The sequence below is a fragment of the Sinohyriopsis cumingii genome, chromosome 13 (genome assembly GCF_028554795.1).
Source record: "Sinohyriopsis cumingii isolate HCF-2022 chromosome 13, ASM2855479v2, whole genome shotgun sequence".
Classification (NCBI taxonomy): domain Eukaryota; kingdom Metazoa; phylum Mollusca; class Bivalvia; order Unionida; family Unionidae; genus Sinohyriopsis; species Sinohyriopsis cumingii.
The window spans coordinates 41,993,895-42,014,332 of record NC_142973.1 but is presented as its reverse complement, the minus strand read 5'-3'; the positions used below and the strand labels follow the sequence as shown (position 1 = coordinate 42,014,332).

At 34.6% G+C, this 20,438-nt stretch overlaps 1 protein-coding gene across 1 annotated transcript in view; it reads right to left on the bottom strand.

Annotated features, from left to right (window-relative positions):
* Window positions 1-20,438, bottom strand: part of LOC149785286 (condensin-2 complex subunit D3-L-like) — a 203,629-nt gene that overhangs the window by 52,460 nt on the left and 130,731 nt on the right. The window contains exons 27-33 of the mRNA XM_089979161.1: window positions 19,382-19,603; window positions 17,001-17,186; window positions 14,097-14,226; window positions 10,931-11,039; window positions 7,099-7,183; window positions 5,905-6,009; window positions 1,831-1,900 (exon numbers count right to left, since the gene is read on the bottom strand). Coding sequence (XP_089835287.1) covers window positions 1,831-1,900; window positions 5,905-6,009; window positions 7,099-7,183; window positions 10,931-11,039; window positions 14,097-14,226; window positions 17,001-17,186; window positions 19,382-19,603 — 907 coding nt within the window. The remainder of the gene's footprint in view (window positions 1-1,830; window positions 1,901-5,904; window positions 6,010-7,098; window positions 7,184-10,930; window positions 11,040-14,096; window positions 14,227-17,000; window positions 17,187-19,381; window positions 19,604-20,438) is intronic.

Sequence of the window (20,438 nt, the reverse complement as noted above, 5' to 3'; positions counted from 1 at the left end):
TCAACATAAAAATGAGCATTATTATCCAAACTTCAATTATCAGTCTGCTTATCTTAACCTAAACCATACCATACCACCTGCCTAACATGATACACCACTCCCTAAATAACTTGCGCCCTGATAACTTGCAAACCCATTTAAACATGGGGTCAAGTGTGGATCCCAATTTTTAAACCAGAAAATACCACAAAAATTGATCCCTATGTCTTGATCTTAAAGAAAATTGTGATCAAAATTGTTAACTGAAACTTTGATGTGTTGCTCATTTTATGGTTGAAAACGGTAAATAGGGCCTTGAAATTTTAATCAACATTTTGAAATTATCAACTTTTAATTAAAAGTCATATAATTGGTTACATTTTCTTTCCAAATGACATTCTTAGTAAACCGTAATTAAAGATATTCAAGGAAAATTCAATCAATGAAAATGTCATTTATGCCTAGCGTAGGAAGCACAATAATATTTAAATGCCAATTAAATAATTTTTATTAAGTGAAATTTGTGTTTTAATTCTGTCTTGTAGTTCCTCTTAAGTGTAATCATCATAAATACAATGTGTATTGAAACGTAAAATGTGTCAATCTACCGTAACAGCTATGTCCGCAAGCATTTCTATGAGAACCTAATAAAGTGCCGACTGTGTTTTCATAACCAACTTGCAGAAATATTTATTTTATTTTTGCACTGAATTAAAAGCTGGCCTTCTGTGTACTATCACATTAATTATGTCGTTTGAATCAAATAAAGTAGGTTGAAAAAAAGAAAAGTTAAAAGGCAAGCAAATCCTACATACTTAAAATCTGGCAGCCCCAGTCCTATGTCAGGTGAACTCACTTCAGTTGATCAATCGAACACTTATAAATGTTACTGTATATGTAACATAAACTACCTTTAATTAACAGATTCATTCATAACTGTGATCAAAGATAGCAAGGCAATCAAGTGAAACAAATAAAGAGCTTGGTTTCACAGATACAGACCAATGTGGGCAAGCGAGTTTCAGAGAATTCCTGAACTGGCACTTAGAGATATCCTCAAGTTTGATAAGAAGTTTCACTACTACTTCCAATGAAATCACGACCGCAATACTGTACTAACTGAACAATACACAATTTTTGTTTCAACGTAGATGATTGTCTCATGAAATAAATGTTGCTAGTTTTGAAGAAAAAAGGAATCTTGTTTGGTGGTGTATCAACAGTTAGTCTAGTTCCCTGCTCTGTTGACTCCGACTTGACAGTATATTATTAAATACCACTCCTGGAACCAGACTAATCAACAAAACAAAAAGCAGTGACAATACACATTTTCGCGTACTTGTGATGACACCAGTTGGAGCGATCTTTCACATGTTGGACATTTTGAAAATGTTATTTACGCAGAATAATTAACAAGTTCACTAGAAAAAGCACGGTATTAACAATTATTATCGACATGATTGTAAAACGAGGATTCAGTCATTAAATAGCCCAGTTCACTACCCCCCATGCGGTTTCTCAATGTAAAAGCATATTTTTTCAATTTTTGGATTTCTTTTGGTAACTCGCGCCCTCGCTTATAGTGCGGTCTATGTTTGTGGACCCCGTTGTGCTTGAGTTATTGAGGGAGAGGTGTATATAGAGTCAAGAATTCAGATTATTGATTATTTGAATCATTCTTCAGTCCCCATGAATAGTGGAGGTTCAAAATGTATAACACATCTATCCTTCCATTCATCTATGAGATGGAGTTGCAATTTAATATAAGAAATATTAAATGTTATTTTTGTAAGATTTCAAATATTAGTAGCCCCTGAGTGGATTCTTTTTTGCATGCATCAAGCAACTTACTCCGCATTCTGGTCACCCTTCAGTGAAAACATGGCCTTTTCTCTTTCTGTCTGAGGAAATTTATTGAACACTGAAAGATAATAAGCTTTTGTTATGTAAAAAGTAAAAACAAAACAAGTCTGATTAAGGGACTGAAGCTCAAATGCCTGAAAAGAATTTCCAGGAATTCAATATAAGACTCATTTTTTCTTTTTAATTGCAGAGTGCTGAAACCATCTCTGAAATATGTGAGATAAAGATTTTCAAATAAGCCACTGAAGAAACCATACCGGAGGTAAGATCAGAACCATCTTAACTTAGGATAAACTAGACGCAATAAAAAGATTTTGCTGATATGACCATCCATTCATGAGAACTACTGACAAAATTTTCAATATGTTCATTGTGGCAGCCATATTTGATGTCAGGTTGGCACCATTTCCATTTAGAGCCAACTAGATGTCATAATTAGTAATTCGCTGATGATAATATGACTTTCTATTTAGTAGGAGCAATAACATTTTCAAGATGGCTGCCATCATAGCCATACTTGATGTCAGATCAGCACCATTTTTATTTATTACCAACTAGACATCACTCAAAGTCTTCTAGTGAAAACACTATGTTGATACAGTTAAACCACAAATTTTTTGGCACCTTTGGTTCCAAAGCCTTGCTGGATTAACAGTTATGCTGGACCAACCAAGGTCACGTAATAATAATTCAACAATTCAGGTATAATCTAAATGAGCTTATTAATTCCTGTTCTTGCCTATAATGTTGCTGTACTACCACTCTCGAAGTGTGAGAAATTTACTGGAACTATAGAGTTAATCACAAAGGTCTGGAAGTTAAGGGCTGTCAGGATTACTGTCTGTTACATAGTTGGTTGCTTCACCATGGATATCTGATGCTGCAGGTGGGACATCCGGGGTACTTGAAGTTGAAGCCACAAGATTTTCAGATGTATTGCTCTGGCTATATTTTTAAATATTTAATCTTAGCGAAGTTGTTTCATGTGTTTTGATCTTTCCCTGTTTAACTTTTCATGCATCAAATAAAAATTCATTAGATCTTGTTCTGTCACGCAGGTATGTTGCTCTAGCACTTTGATTAATTCACCTGACTACTCAATTAATTTGTCAATAGTAAGTCTTTCAGCTTTATCTGTTTCATATTCATCACTGTTATCTTCATCATTTTCATTGTTTTTATCAGGATTCAGAACAACATCTATAATTTCAGAATCAGTGTGTTGATAAACAACAGATTTCAAATATATTCATCCACTTTGCCAGATTTTCTTCATTAATTTTACTTGCTACATCCTTGGCAACAGGTCCTGTAACACTATTTTCATAATCAAGCAACTCATGAACAGCTTCTTCCTCATTTGGTACATTAAATCCAGTGAAATCATTGCCAACACTTTCATCAGGTGAATTTTCAAACATCAAAGCAGGCCACAACTTATGCCAGCCTTTCTTTAGTGTTGACGCTTGTACCTTCTCCCAACAACGAGCAATAAACCACAGCATGTCTGTCATGCTGAATTCTTTAATAAATGTATGTAAAGACTTGCCAGCATTAACCACATCTAACATACATTGTATGAAAAGTGAGTGATACTTAGCCTTCATAGATCACAGTATTCCTTGGTCTTGGGGTTGGATAAATGATGTACAGTTTGGGGGTAAATGCACTGTATAAACATTTTTCTTGCACTGGAGTTCAGCTTTGGGGTGAGCTGAACAGTTGTCTGGAATAAATATAATTTTGCAGTCTTCTGGCAGGCCTACAGATGTACAATGTGCTCTGGCTTGAGGCCGAAAATTTGTTTCAAACCATTCTAACATAATCACGGTGGTCATCCAGCTATTTTTATTAACATGGTATGTTACTGTGAAAGGTTGAACACCTTTCAAGGCCCTAGGGCATTTACTTTCTCCTATCCCCAGTGGTTTACATCTGTGCATGCCTGCTGCATTTGATCATCCTAAGATGGTAAATAATAATGGTGCTGATCTGACATCCAGGTGGCCATGATGGGTGACGCTATAGTCTGTACTGTCGGGTGGAACATAAATTAGCAACAGTACTGTAAATGATAAACTCAGTCTTGAACTAAACTTATTGTGCAGAAACCATTACTTTATTGGACTTACTATGACCCAATTCGGTCATTAACTTACTCTGAAACGAAAAACCATTGTGCAAAACTCCAATTTTTTTTTTAGTAACAATTAAATAATTTAAAACAACTTGATCCCAAAATCAAGTCATCCACAGTTTCTTCCAGATCTGTGGCACAGAGTTAATGTTATTATGTGACAATGATTTTTCTTCTTTCAGTCAATGACCTTGATGTTTCATCTTTTGACCCCAAAAACAATAAGTCTCTTCCTTGGGAAAAGTTACAAAGTAAAAAAAAAATTAAGTTATTGTGTGGAAATAAACATGGTAACTGATGGATGGATGGAAGTGACAACATTATTCACTCTGCCTTTTGGCAGATGTATACAAAGTAATTAATGAAGGGCTACTGTGGAAACAACTGATTTTTTTTGGGCAAGATGACATATTTGCATGCAATGTCATCATTATAACTGATTTACACAATCTAAAATATATGGAATGGTGGACAGGTGGACCATAACTAAAACTGCTCATTCACCCAACACTCATGTACCTCTAGCTGGACTGACTGACAGGTGAACTGCATATATGATACATTAAAGCATAAGTATACATCTTTGGCATTCCTTGGGTCTCACCCTCCGCTGCATGAGGTTAGTAGTGTTAAGATGGTAGAGAAGCATGCAGTAACTATGAGGCGGAATCGCCAGTCTGACTGATGTCAGGGCCAAATGGCCAACATGCCTATCTATGAGGCAGAATAGCCAGTATGACTGATGTCCAGGCAGAATTGCCGATGTTTTGAGGCAGACTCGCCAGTATGACTGACTGACATAACTGTTAAGGCAGAATTGCAGCTGTATTGAGGCAGAGTCGCCACAACTTGTTATGCCTATAAGTCGAGTGGACTGGGGACAGAATGTTCGATGATGCAATAGTGGTGAATACCACTGAAGAAAATACGGCAAGAGCAGCCTTTCAGTACGAGGGGCCTGGTTGCCACCTCCAGAGATAGTGGAATTAGTAAGCTAGTGGGAGGTTAGTCATAAGACCTGCAGGCGAAGGGTGAGCCAGATGTAACAGAACTGCAGGCGGCGGTTGGGGCAGTGGAGGATACGAAAACAAAAACAGACCACTCTCGATGCTGATCACTTGCAAAGTGAATGACTGCTGTCAGTACAGCAGACCCTTGTCTCTGATTGGCTGATCACTAATCCAACTTAGTGTGTGTGTCCACTGAACTGACCTTGAACTGACCCACATCTCAAGCCCTGGCTGGACTCCATTCTTTGTGTAAACATTATTTAATTACATTAAACACCTATTTCTTTGTTGCAAGATGACATTTGCATACAATGTCATCAATATAACTGATTTTTTTTGTTACAAGATGACATTTGCATACAATGTCATCATTACATCTGATTTTTTTGTTGCAAGATGACATATTTGCATACAATGTCATCATTACAACTGATTTTTTTTGCAAGATGACATATTTGTGTACAATGTCATCATTACAACTGATTTTTTTTGCAAGATGACATATTTGTGTACAATGTCATTATTACAACTGATTTTTTTTACAAGATGACATATTTGTGTACAATGTCATTATTACAACTGATTTTTTTTGCAAGATGACACATTTGTGTACAATGTCATCATTACAACTGATTTTTTTTTGCAAGATGACATATTTGCATACAACGTCATCATTACAACTGTGATACATAAGCACATTTTACTGTCTGATAACTGGAATAATAGAGTTTTCCTCATTTGATATGAATTTTATTCACCAAAGATTAGAAAACAGAAATTATTTAACATTCTTCATTTCATATGGAGTGGAACTTATAAAGATTTAAAAAAAAAAAAAAAACAGTGTAAACTTGAAATTCATATATGGCACCCACGATATAAGGTAATTAATTTAATGGACATGTCTGGGATTACCTGCATGATCTTCGTAGGAGTTCAAGTGGAATATACATTCCATGAAATGCTGGAAGAACATATTGGGATGTCTCTGTATCAACAGGTGAACCAAACAGAACTCAGCTGAAATCAAATAAATAGTGGGGAATCGATAATCTATAAAACTTAACATCACCTCTCACTTAAAATTTAACAAAACAACAAACAGCTCTGGTATTAAGATTTGCAAAAAAAAATTTGGGTGTTTGCAAAACAAAAAAAAGTGGTAAGGAAATCAAATTGTTTTTTGCACTTATGGTCACTCTATGAATACAATGTTCAGGGTCAGGATTTCATTTTGAATTGTCAAGATTGTCTGTCAGTAGGAGAAAGACGGGATAATTTTCTAATCTTGACCAGTGGATTTCACAACCAGCAAATACTGCACAAAGGCAATATACACAAATGCATTGTTTTCTGTATGATTACTTTAATCTGTTCACAGTTAAATTCATAGAGATCTAAACCTGAAGTTTTCAGTACATTCAGTAAAACCTGATCTTCAAAACTGTCCAGCAAAATAGAGTATTCAACAACTTTAGTTTCGCTACAAACATTTTTGCCATACTGTCAGTTCTCATTAGTTCTAGAAAGGTTGTCTATGACTGATCAAACAAGAACAACCAGTCTAAAGTGCCTATAAAGAAATTATTAATAGAAATTATGAATGATACAAGATACTTTTGTCTAATGAGCTGTCAGCTGGGGTGTGAGACTGGTTATAGCTTTTACTAAGCTTCATCTTGCAAATTTGTGCGAAAAATATACCAGAAACAAGATTTCTGCTTGTGCAAAAAATTATTATACTAGAAATTAGAAATATTGTGCTTTCTTCAATACAACAGTACCAAAAGTACATGGGTACAGCTTGGTCAAAATGATTTGCATAAGATGTGAAAATTAGGTTCAATATTTAGAAACTTTGAAATGTTACATAAGGAAGATCTGTAGCACACATAAAAACTACAGTAAAATGGGGCTTGATACCAGTAGACACAAAGTAATAAATGATGATGCTAAATAGATGAACATGTTTGAAAAGAACCCAATTTTAATCACCTGACAAATATGCATTAAGAAATTAAAACACTATGCTTAGAATTGAAAGAATTATTACCACATAGTATTTAAAGTAATTTTAAAATGTATGAGTGTGTGAGTAACAGAACTCACCAAAATCAGCAATTTCCTTGCAGTCATCCAGCAGTGTGGTGATGAACCGATAAAACAAGACCCCCTTCCATTTCAGAAAGTCCTCCTATATAAACAATAACTGCAGTCATTAAACACTGTCACATATTGATCCTGCACGTCTCTCAAAAAAAGAGAAAACTGCTTATTCATCCTCAGAATCTTCTTCATATTATTTGAAAATTATTCAGAACAACACCTGTCATTTCCGACCACAATAGTAATGCATTGATCACATTTGTTATATAAACATTGTCGTGAGTGACCACCTGATGAACACAACCAGCAACCACAATGTCTTGGCGAAAGGTGCATTTCACACTGCTATACACAACCGCATTGCAAAATGGGGATAAACTCTACCATACTTTATTTAATCCCTGTAAAAATGACACTGCTATACTGCATTGCAAAAGGGGGATAAACTCTACCATACTTTATTTAATCCGTGTAAAAATGACTCTGCTATAAACAACTGCATTGCAAAAGGGGGATAAACTCTACAGTACTTTATTTAATCCCTGTAAAAATGACACTGCTATAAACAACTGCATTGCAAAAGGGGAATAAACTCTACCATACTTTATTTAATCCCTGTAAAAATGACACTGCTATAAACAACTGCATTGCAAAAGGGGGATAAACTCTACCGTACTTTATTTAATCCCTGTAAAAATTACCACTTTTATCATTTTACAGGGAGAAAAAAATAGCCTGGCTATTGATGTCTGAAATGTTGTAGGTATAAAAAATTATGTTTTATATTTTCTATTGTAAATCAGACTAAAGTACATCTAGATTATTCCAGCACTTAGCCTGGATGCAGGATTTATCATAGTTACTGCTGATATGTATGGAGTAGGACCCAGTACCCAACTCTATGAATGACCATATCGTGAGAACAGAGACAAAGATCACTGACTTTTATGTAATCATTTGTAACAACAAACTGCTTGATTAGAAAAGATTGTTCTGATAAAAAGAAAATAATAAAAAAATAAAAATAAAAAAATGATTCTGGCTACTGGCGATGGATGCTTCAGTCCATAAACCAGGCTGATGAACATATTGTGAATTGCCATTGTAATGCCGAAGTTAAAGCAGTGGTTGTGTATATTGTCTTTAGAGTTAATCCGTATTACCTGGGGCTGAATATGGTCATCGTCTATTAAACCAGCAAGAGAGAATCGTCGATGGGATTCGAATGATAGTGTTAAAGGCATGTGATGTTTCTTGTTTTTATCCCCCGATGTTACAGTAATTTTGTATCTTAATTACCAAGATGTCATCTATTCAAGTTGGTGTGACCAGGTTATACACTTTGTTTATAGTGTTAATCCCTGTATGTCTTTTTGGAATTAAGCCATCGACTTATGCTGAAATAGCTGTTTCTTTTTATTGCAATAATTGTTAGATAAGCACTGCATATGTATAGATTTCTCATATTTTCCCAAAGTCCATTCAAAACCACTTTTACAGTTGATATTACAACTGAGAACTAATAATGTTAATACCTAGTACTTTAGTAACAATGGACAAACCTCCAACTAAAAAGAGGCAAATTTTAAAACTGGAGAAAATAAATATTGTAACTGAGAGAAGTGAAATAAGACCAGACCACTCGCAAAATAGTGGTTTAAACTTTGGAACAACTTTCTTTTACAGTGCTATAAATGAAAATCAGTAAATCAGAAACAATTTCATATACTAATACATGTACATGTGATCTTCTAATGTACATGTGGTTTCATGTTTAATTGACATGAGTATATCTTTACTGCTCTATAATTTTGCTTCCAGATGAATGTATACAATATTTTAGCAAGAACTATTAATAAAGAACAGAATATAAGTACATTGATTGTGGTTATTTTTCCTTAAATTGTTCTGAAACTGGACATTGGAAACTGATCTATTTGTACAAACCTGCTACGAGAGACCACCTGTCTTGAGATACCATTTTTTGTTGGCATAAGGCATGGTCTCTCATAATAGGTTTTACTGTATTAAGAAAATAACATTTCTGGACTTGGTAAAGCAAGACATTTTATACTAAAAACATATACTTTAGTTACAGCAATTTTTTATAGGCTGAAAATGAATCCTAAACTCAAACTCCAGATTTATAATCCCGATGTCACATCCAAATATTTGACTCTGAAATCTTATTGATACAGTTTGAAGGTAAGACCTAACAAACGGAGAATGAAAAGATGATTTTTTTTAGATTGTGTGATTTTAGAACTTTCTCTTTCTCCAAAAAAAGAAAAGAAAAAAAAAAAAGAAAAAAAAAAGCAAGTAAAGAACGGGGTGAATACACAACAGTTTTCTGAGGAATATACCAATGACAATAGCAGTAACTTGCTATGAAGCACGAGTTATTCATTGCAGGTATCGAACGCTGTCAATTTGAAACATCTCCTTGCAGCATTCTGACTGATCAATTTCTTGTTTCCATGGGACAGCCTACACCATGATGTGTACTCCTAACTGGCTTTCACACAGTAAAATTTTAATTACTACATTTCATTTTCAAAAAGTTAGTTTCTTTCTTCAAGTCTGTGTAAAGAACATTATTATCAAAAAAAAACACAACACAGCCCATCAGTTTGAAAGAATGCTGCCAAAGAAATGACCATGTAAAGTTATAGTCCAACTTCTAGTATTATTTTGCATTACTGTACACTGTTGCAGCTATGGACATTGTGATTGCCATTATTGTTGAGAAAACCAACATTCCCTACCTTAAATTTATTCATGATAAATTTGTACTTGTTTTGCATACATGAAGAAACTGAGACAAAATGTAACATGTAGCTTTAAAGCTGAGGCACATTCATACACTGTGGTCTCCTATGCAGCAAATATCTTGGACTGGTACTTACAACATACATTCTTTATAATCGGATCTCCTGAATTTTGTACTTCATTCAGGGAGAAAGATATATACAAGATCAATATACCAAGTATAAAGTCCAATTTTATCATAAAATATTTTGGAAATGATTTGTTGAAAACAAAACAATCAAACAAATGAACCCAAAAACCAAAGATCTGGCAAAAATGGATACCAGTTTTGTGCATATCAATACTTAAATTCTGATATTAAACTTCACATAAGCTCAAAGATTATACATGTATGGAATTTGAGCAGTTTACAGTACATTAAAAAAGCAAATATACAATCACCTCCATTTTGGATAAATTAAACTGAATGGAAATATTGTACATACAATGACTTTATTTGCATACACTATCATAATACATCGTTTAAATTTGGAATTGGAACTAATATGAATGCACATAGCGACTTAACCAAACAGATCAATTTTTAAGAAAATGTTCAGCTAAATGAATGTTTGACCTTGTTCTAGCTGGAATGATGTGCAAGTGCCCAGTTTTGGCTATTGACCAATTAAAATTATTCAGTCTTAGGAAGCAGAGGGAGCACAATGACTGACGTGTGTCTTACAGCCACACCTGTTTGAAATTAACAGTATTAATATCAGCATGAAAACATCAAAGATGTCATTGGGTTTACCTTCAGTAAGACAGAAAGTGCCACCTGGGAAGCGACTTTAACAAAGACCTTGACTGAAAATGACATGGAGATTGTATCCATTACCATTTTTAGGTGATGGAAATTTGTAAGAAATTGGAGATGATATAATAAATCAAAAAAGATATTTTTTATTTCAGTTCATCAATGATAGATCAATTCAGAAACCACTATCTATACTGAGGCTGCATTCAATCCTGATCAAAATTTAATAATGGTATATAATTTCTGTGAGCTGCAAAGATAGTTACTTGCCTGCAGAAGTCTTGTTATCAAAGTGAGTGTTTGTTTTCTGACAAGGGGAGATGGATCCTTGAGACATGAGGCAATGTTTGTTACATAATGATCAGCAGTAGTGGTGTACCTGGAAAACAGATTTCAACTTCAGAATCAATTTAACTCTCATTTTCCTTTCTGTGCAAGCATGAACAAAGAAAAGAAAGAATCTGTGTAAAAGATATAAGACAAAAAGTGCACAAAGGGTTTACTGCTTTAGTAAAAACTGTTGTATTTTATTGCCTCTTTAAGTGTGCAAACAAGATATAATTCATGTGCTTTCCCTCTACATTAAGGCCCAACCTTGTCTGAATATATTTATGCTCCACATTAAGGCCCATTCTAGTCTGATTATGTTTATGCTCCACATTAAGGCCCATCCATGTCTGATTATACTTATGCTCTACATTAAGGCCCAACACAGATTATACTTATGCTCCACATTAAGGACCATCCATGTCTGATTATACTTATGCTCTACATTAAGGCCCAACATAGATTATACTTATGCTCCACATTAAGGCCCATTCTAGTCTGATTATATTTATGCTCCACATTAAGGCCCATCCATGCCTGATTATACTTATGCTCTAAATTAAGGCCCAACAGATTATACTTATGTTCCACATTAAGGCCCAACCTAGTCTGATTATACTTATAATCTTGATTAAGGTCCACCCTAATCTGAATATATTTATGCACTACATTAAGGCCCATTCTAGTCTGATTGTGTTTATGCTCTACATGAAGGCCCATTCTAGTCTGATTATGTTTATGCTCTACATGAAGGCCCAACCTAGTATAATTATAATTATGCTCCACATTAAGGCCCAACCTAGTCTGATTATATTTATGCTCTACATTAAAGTCCAAGCTAATCTAAATATATTTATGCTCTACATTAAGGTCCAACCTAATCTGAATATATTTATGCTCTACATTAAGGCCCAACATAGATTATACTTATGCTCCACATTAAGGCCCAACCTAATCTGAATATATTTATGCTCTACATTAAGGCCCAACATAGATTATACTTATGCTCCACATTAAGGCCCAACCTAGTCTGATTATACTTATGTTCTACATTAAGGCCCAACCTAATCTGAATATATTTATGCTCTACATTAAGGCCAAACATAGATTATACTTATGCTCCACATTAAGGCCCAACCTAGTCTGATTATACTTATGCTCTACATTAAGGTCCAACCTAATCTGAATATATTTATGCTTTACATTAAGGCTCATTCTAGTCTGATTATATTCATGCTCAACATTAAGGCTCATTCTAGTCTGATTATATTTATGTTCTACATTAAGGCCCATTCTAGTCTGATTATATTTATGCTCTAGACTGCTCTGGTGGCCTAAGTGATTAAAGCATCCACCTTGGATGCGGGAGGTCGCAGGTTCGAACCCTGGCCAAGTCCTATCCAAGACTTTAAAAAAAAGTGGACACCGTTAAAACACATTTGGTGAAAACCTCATGTTAATGTGACCAACAATATGTTTATTGTGACAGCCATATCTAAAGTCATATCAGTAACATTTTTGTTCTGGGGACAACAAGATATAATTGTTTTCTGGTGAAAACCCCACATTCATATGACTCTCCACGTAGCATTAACAAGATTTTCAAGATGGTTGCCATGATGCCCATTCTGTATGTCACGTAGGTACCATTTTCATTTAGTGCTAATTATGATGTCAAAAGAAGTCTTCTGGTGAAAACCCAATGCTGATACAACTTTCCATTCAGTACTAGTAATGATTTTCAAGATGGCAGTATATCATATGAAATCTTTTAATGGACACCTCATACTGATATCACCATCCATTTAGTAGCTATAACAAGAATTAAATATTGGATGTCAGGGTGGATGCATTTTTATTAAGGACCAATGCACATCATAAGTCTTCCAGTGAAAACATGACGTTGATAAGATTGTTTTGTTCTGGGCATGAAACTATAACAAAGTTTCAAGATGGATGACCATAGCAAGCCCACAGTGGGTGTCAGATCAGTGCCATTTTGAATTTATGCTCAACTAAACATAACAAGCCTTTTAGTGAAACCCCAATGTTAATATCACCATCCATTCAGAAGTAATGATAAGATTTTAAAGATGGCCAGGTGTCCTTACTGGATGTCTAAGTGGAATTGTTTTCATTCAGGACCTAAAGGACATCAATAGAAGACCTCAAGTCAATGTCTTTCCATTCCGGAGTTCTAGTGATAAGATTTTCAAGATGGCTGCCATACTGACTGTCAGATCAGCATAATTTTCATTCAGCACACACCAGACAACTCTTTTAGTGATGACCCATGTTGATGTGAAATCCATTCAGGAGGTAATTAAATGATTTTGAAACTGGTTGGTGTGGTGGCCATAATGGATGTCTGAGCTTCATTATATTCATGTAGGACCCACTAGACCATGGGATGATGTGTGTCAAGTTTATTGGCAATCCTCCAAGTAATTTAGGAGCAGCAGTGATAACAAACTAGTGCTAACCAATGGATGGACATCAGAAAATGTGAAATAGGCCATCCCATAAGCTCTTCTGGTCTATGACCAATAGAGCTAAATATTATTCTCAAGTTAAGCTTCATGTTACAAACAAACAAGTATATAATTAATAAACAAAGAAAAAAAATATAATAAAAAGCCAGGGAAATTTTCAGTGACCTTTTAAGTCAGGGATATCTTTCTGTTTAAGAACTGGTAAAATACTGACTGAACAATAATATATGAATGTTCATTTTCCCACTTACGTTGTTAAAGTAGAGCTTACCTTACACACAAGACCATTACAACATTGTTGTTAAAGTAGAGCTTACCTTACACACAAGACCATTACAACATTGTTAAAGTAGAGCTTACCTTACACACAAGACCATTACAACATTGTTGTTAAAGTAGAGCTTACCTTACACACAGATCACACAAGACCATTACAACATTGTTGTTAAAGTAGAGCTTACCTTACACAGAGATCACACAAGACCATTACAACATTGCTGTTAAAGTAGAGCTTACCTTACACACAGATCACACAAGACCATTACAACATTGTTGTTAAAGTAGAGCTTACCTTACACACAAGACCATTACAACATTGCTGTTAAATTAGAGCTTACCTTACACACAGATCACACAAGACCATTACAACATTGTTTCGAATAGCTGGATCAGGGGATGTTTCAAGCTCACGAGCCAGAGCTGCTACACATTTCTTGGCCAAGTCCTCATGCTGGAGACATAATTTTCCTGCAGAGCAAATAAAACAGCCTATGGGTTGATCCTGAAAAACATACCTGTGACTTGGGGAAGGCACTTTCAACATGGAGTAGACTTGGAGTAATGAGAGTAGCCTGCAGTATGCATTATTAAAAACTGCCTTCCCAGGGTACCATGTATGTTGAAACTGAACAGCCATATGTGAATTCCTTACTTTCTTTATTTAGTCTATGTGGCATTAATTTTATTTAAAAAAATCTCTCTCTCGTGTATAATTTTTGATGGAGGTTTCAACAATTTCACATCTGGAAGTGTCCCCCTTCTTCTTGTTTTTGTTGTATTCCATTTTATCAGGTAGTCATTATTTTGGATTTCTGTCCCACTAATCGATACCTGCCAAACCCTGGACAATGGGCAAAATCCATATGGATTAGCAGAATACAAACACAAAATACTTTGACAAGTTACACATACAACACACACTAGTCTGCATGTCTAACATTCCAGAGTGATTCAACTCCACAAATCCTACATCAAGAACATATTCTTCTGTTTTCAAATTTGTGAAGCACTATTGATTTGTCCTTTATTTTTATATATGATCCATACATGAGAATTTTGAACTCTGAACCCCCCCCAATGCTTTTGCAGAATGTGTAATTTCACACCATGTGTACTGTGATTTGTTGAGGTTACCATAGAGCAAAATATCAGCCTTTTTGCTCAAGTTGACGGCTAAGATCCATAATGTTACAAGATTCCAGATTGTGCAATTCTAGAAGCTTCCAATACCAAGAATGGTTAAAAGAGGACAATTTGGGCAGTGGTGCCTATGATTCGAGTCCATGAGATGTACTTGATTTAGTGGAAGTTAATAACTTCAATGTACATGTCATGACATTATGCAAATTAGTTCAAAATAAATGCACACATACCAACAATAACAAGCCCATCTTGGTAAGGCAGTTGACATTTTTCCCTAAGCTTGACCAGTTGTCAGTAAGGTGTAATAAGTTATCCAGCACCATCATTGTAAAGTTGGAAATGTTTATTTAAAAGTTTGGTATTCGAAACTGATGTGCCAGTAAATAATACATTCAAATGAAAGTTTGTAAAGTACACACTGACGTTATTTACCTTTAGTTCAGCTGCACAAACTTCAGTTACAAACCCTATGCAGCTCAATGTATTGTTGCAATCTCTCATTCTGACATAATTCTTTGAATTATTTTCGATTTCACATACCAACATCGGCAACTGTATCTCCCACATAAGATACACTAAAATTGACAAATGTTCATTTAACATAATTGTGTCTCTTCCTGCTTTTACTCACAAAAATCTTAATATTTCTTTTTATTCTTCTATACTGAATAATAACACTAATTTAAGATGCATATTTTCTCTTTAATCTTCAACTTGTATCACTTGCTTGATGCCAGTTTAGAAAAAAATCTATAATCAGCAGTTTGATCATGCTGATGCTTCACATGCCAAAATATGTCCAATTTAAAGAGTCAAAGGTACTACTGTAAAGTTAGTCTGGTTCCCTACCTAACTCCACTAAATCTAATGCAAAACCCAGATCCTAATCAAACATAGACAAGCCAGATATCTATATTTTAACACAACAATCCTATTTCCATAGATCTTGCTTTTATTCCATTGGTCCATGTTTTAAGGGTCATTTCATAAGATGGCACAATCATAAGGGTTGGCAGGACTAAATGCATCAATACTTTCCAAATGTTTGAATCTGTATAAAAAATTGTTCACGAATTGCGCGCTCATGCACCCTGGCCCCAAGCCTTTATCTTGATATGCATGACAATAAACTCAGCCTAACCTTCTTTTCATACAGTTTGTGAACACAAAGCAGAGTTTCTAAGTAGTGCATCTTATTTAAATGAATGAATCTGAAGTATCTGACACTATAAGAACAATCTGGAATCCAAAACATTTTTGTAAAATCAATGTAGTGTCAAAATTGAGCATGCAAATGAAGGCAAATATCAAAGAATTTAACACCAAACTTTAAACACTCATTTCTGCCATTGGAAAAGCAGTACTGATGTCTCCTGATTTGCTAATGCTGAGAAGACAAAACATATTATGACTGATGATGATGATAGCATGCACAGAAAATTTGCTGCAATGACAATTACCAATACTGACTATGCACTGTAATATTTTTAATCATAATGAAAATAATACAACTATCATTGAATCTTACTGGCTCACAAAATTGCTTGGAAAAAAAACTTAATATTAACACATAATGTAAAATGCTGGCTAGAGAAGGACAATCTTCCATTGCCGTTGACTCCCATTTTGCCACAACATTTTCAGACTGGTACCCCTTTTAATTTCATGCATGTCCCAGACGAAATGTTTAGGGAACTTGTTTATGATGGATAATGCAGCACACTAATAACAAATAATAATGGAAATATCTTATTTGTTTCTATTTTTTCCTGACGTAAACATTCTGGTAACTATTAGCGTATCTGTCAGGAACATACAAAATACTTATCTCTGATTATAGATGAATTTTTTTGTTTCTGAATAACAAGTCTCAAATTTTTATGTGAACTTGCAAGACCATATTTTCTTTATGCACATTCTTATTCAGAGATCCCTCTTGCGGACCATTATAAAAATAGATGGTGGGTGGGGGTGAGGGGGTACCTTCCTCTAATAACAGCCCAGCCTGCCAGGCACCAAACAGCTATAATCATTTCTTATGAGAGTCATCTTAGATGGGTTGGGTGAAAAACTGTTATGTAACTAGATGGTTAGATTACCTAATGTAATGAAGGCAAAAGCTCGGACTCTGTTAGACATTTTTGAGCCACGGAACTGTGAGAGTGCCTGGGTTGGCTGAGAAAACTGTGATGACTGTTGTGAGCCTTGACTACTCTCATTTGTCTGTTGAGAACTCTGACTGCTCTCACTTGTCTGTTGTGAGCCTTGACTACTCTCAACTGTATCTAAAATTGTACAAAAATAAAGTTTGTAAAAACTTTTGAGCAAAGCATATATTTAAACTCATGAAAACAAGAGAACCAAAAATGGAACATAATATCAACTTGTTTTATAGTCCTCTATGTAGATAACTGATTTTGGTGAAGAAAACATTTTTCTTCTTTCATTCAGTGACCTTGGCCTTTGCACTTTTCATCCCAAAATGAATATAGCAATCCACAAAGTTTGGTTCAGGTCTGTAATGAAGAATTCATGGTTCCCGAGCTTTTCTAAAGATAAATTTCCAGGTCATTTCCAGGATGAAATTACTTTTTTCAAGGTTCACATATGACCATTATTGAATGGAATAAAAGAACATTTTAGATTATAAAACATGTATTTTCTAAAGTTAAAGATGTTTTTCTTTCAAGACTCTCCAAAAACATCGAAGTAAAAAAGGATGATCTTATACAAAACCCAGTGCTGGATTAACAAATAGGCAGAGTAGGCACCGCCCTATGGGCCCCATGCCTTTTAGGGGACCAGCGACAATGTTTGTTTAATAATTTTAATAATATTATTAATTGTTAATATTTGTGCAATAAAATTGGTTTATTAAAATTGTTGGTTGGTAAAATTAAAAACGTATTAGAAGATAATTTGTGAGGGGGGCCCCAAGATTTCGACTGCTAAGGGCCTCCAGAGGGTTTAATCCAGCACTGACAAACCACAAAATGTATCACACAAAACAAGTTTGATTATATTCCTATAAATTGGCATGTAAAGTCATTTCAGTGTACAGAATAAAAATTCTAACTTTATTTTGCTGACCTGCGTTATGTTGCCAAGCGGGAACAACATGAACATAAATTAGTTTTGTTTCCTTTCAAACCTTTAATTCTAAAGAATTCTATAGCAATATATATAAATGCATCTCACAGAAAGTAACATCTACTACAGTATAAAAAAAATAAAATAAACGCAAATAATTAGAATCTTGTCTTGTAAAGAAAAGAGTTTAACCCTGAATTTATCTGTGCCAATAAAAATCCCAAACAAGATTTTTCAAACAACCTAATCTCCTTCAGACAATCTGGTTAAAAATCCATCATTTAAAAAACATTTTCAGAAGGGTTGATTTAGTTTTGACGAAAGACTTTCAAAATGATATACTGTTGTATAAACAAAGACTGAATTTTCTGTAAAATCATCTTGTCTTCTTGTAATTGATTAAACCAGTCCCAAAACCTGTATCGATACAGGGGCTCGTATAATTTTTTTATATATAATACAAGGGATGACAATTTCTTATTTCAGCTCTGAGATTCAACAATTTGGACTACAAATTTGTCTTAAGACGAATAGCAGTCCGTTTTCTAATCCGAGTTTCCTCCGCATATTCCAACTCCATTTTATATATTTGGAAATTTAGATTGGGGAGTAGGGTCATTAGAACTGCACATAGAACATTTGGAATCTGCTGCCACCATGCGGTAGCAACAAAGTTTGGTAACTGTGGATGTTGGATAACTAAAGTCACTATCAAGAAACAAAATTGATAACAGATACATGGATGGACAGTCAAATCTGCCTTATGGTGGGTGCATAAAATGAACATTTTTTATTTTAATATGTAAAGAAATTCTGGATAACTTTTAGTTATTAGCTTTCCTCTGAGAGTGCTACAATACTTAAATCATACTATTTTCTCTCAGGTTGACAAGTGTTCTCAATTTTAAGTACTAAATTCATTCTGAGTTAATTTTGGTCAACAACAAAGCAAACAGGAACAAAAAATCACAAGTATAAGTAACAGGATATATTACATGATGGGATGAGAATGTACAAGAACATACAATCCAAAACAGATTCCAACATTAAACTCATAATGTACATTTAACTGCACAACTGGACACTAGACACAGACCTACTTTTGATTTGTGTTATACTGTAGAACATAACTGATTCGTTATACTAAACGACTGTATAGAAAGGGAGTAACCTTCATACTAATGCAGCCCAATAACCAGAGCTAAGAGCTTAGATGCAAGGCTGCATGTCAGCAAATAAAACATTTCCTGAACATTACGCTAGTATTCAACTATATCAAGAAGCAACAGAATACACATTTCAAGTCCTAATTAAATATACAATTTACTAACAATGCACAGTTATGATTTGTGATAGGCACAACTGGCTAGTAAAGGAAGACAATTCATACCATTATTTGTTCCTGGAGTAGTAGTGGTGGATGCTTGAGATGATTTCACTGTTTCCTGGGAATTCTGCAGAGACTGGGATGATAATGGGGTAATACAAGGTGATGCAATCACGCTCTGCACTAAGAGGAAAATGTGCTTCGTTATCTTGGCTGGGTTCAACTGGGCTATCTCCCCAAGGGTGAACAAATGACGTACCACAAGGTCTTCATTTTCAATGATACCTTGAAAAAGAATGTTAAGTGTGTTGTAGAACGCTTTCTTGCATAATAATGAACACTAGTTTTTTGGTACACTATATCATGACAGCAAATAGCACAATTCTGTACATACCTTTCAAAAACTTTAAGATAAAATAATTCCAAATTTTATAAATGGACCACATTTTTCTAACATGTGATTGGCTATAAATAGTCACATGATACTGGTCTCTATTTTTTGGGTGTATACATTTGTAAATTTTGGTGACCATTTTCAGGTCCCAATCCAGTTTCCAATATGCTTTCAGTTATCAACTCCTTATATGACCCTGTCCACACCTCTGACATCAAAACAAAATTCTGCAACCCCAGATAAAATTTCTGGTCAGAAATTAAAATATTGTAATCACACATTCTGTTTGCACTCAACACTCAATTCTCTTAGCTTCATAATGACTTATCTTAAGTAAGAGCAAAAGGTCATCAAGAAGTTTAGAAAATAAAGCAAATAAAAAATGCAAGTAAAAGAAAAGTGCAACTAAATCCTTGACACAACTTTCTATTACTATTACCTCCACCCAAAGATAAAAGTGAGCATGTTACTGAATGAACTGTATAGTCAGATGTGGCCAGTTTGGAACAGAGGATATCAAAGTTATGACAGATCACGGCCGGCTGTGTTCCAAAGCTTACTTAACCCTTTCTCAAAATTCATAATTTTGACTTGATTGTAAGCAAATTTGCAGCTTTCAAGTGATTTCTTGAAGGTGGGATAACACTTTTCCTTCACTGATTTTGTCAGTTTCGAATCCAAATTTTTTCAGAAGTTTAACTTTCTATTTGACTTGCGTCTCAGCTC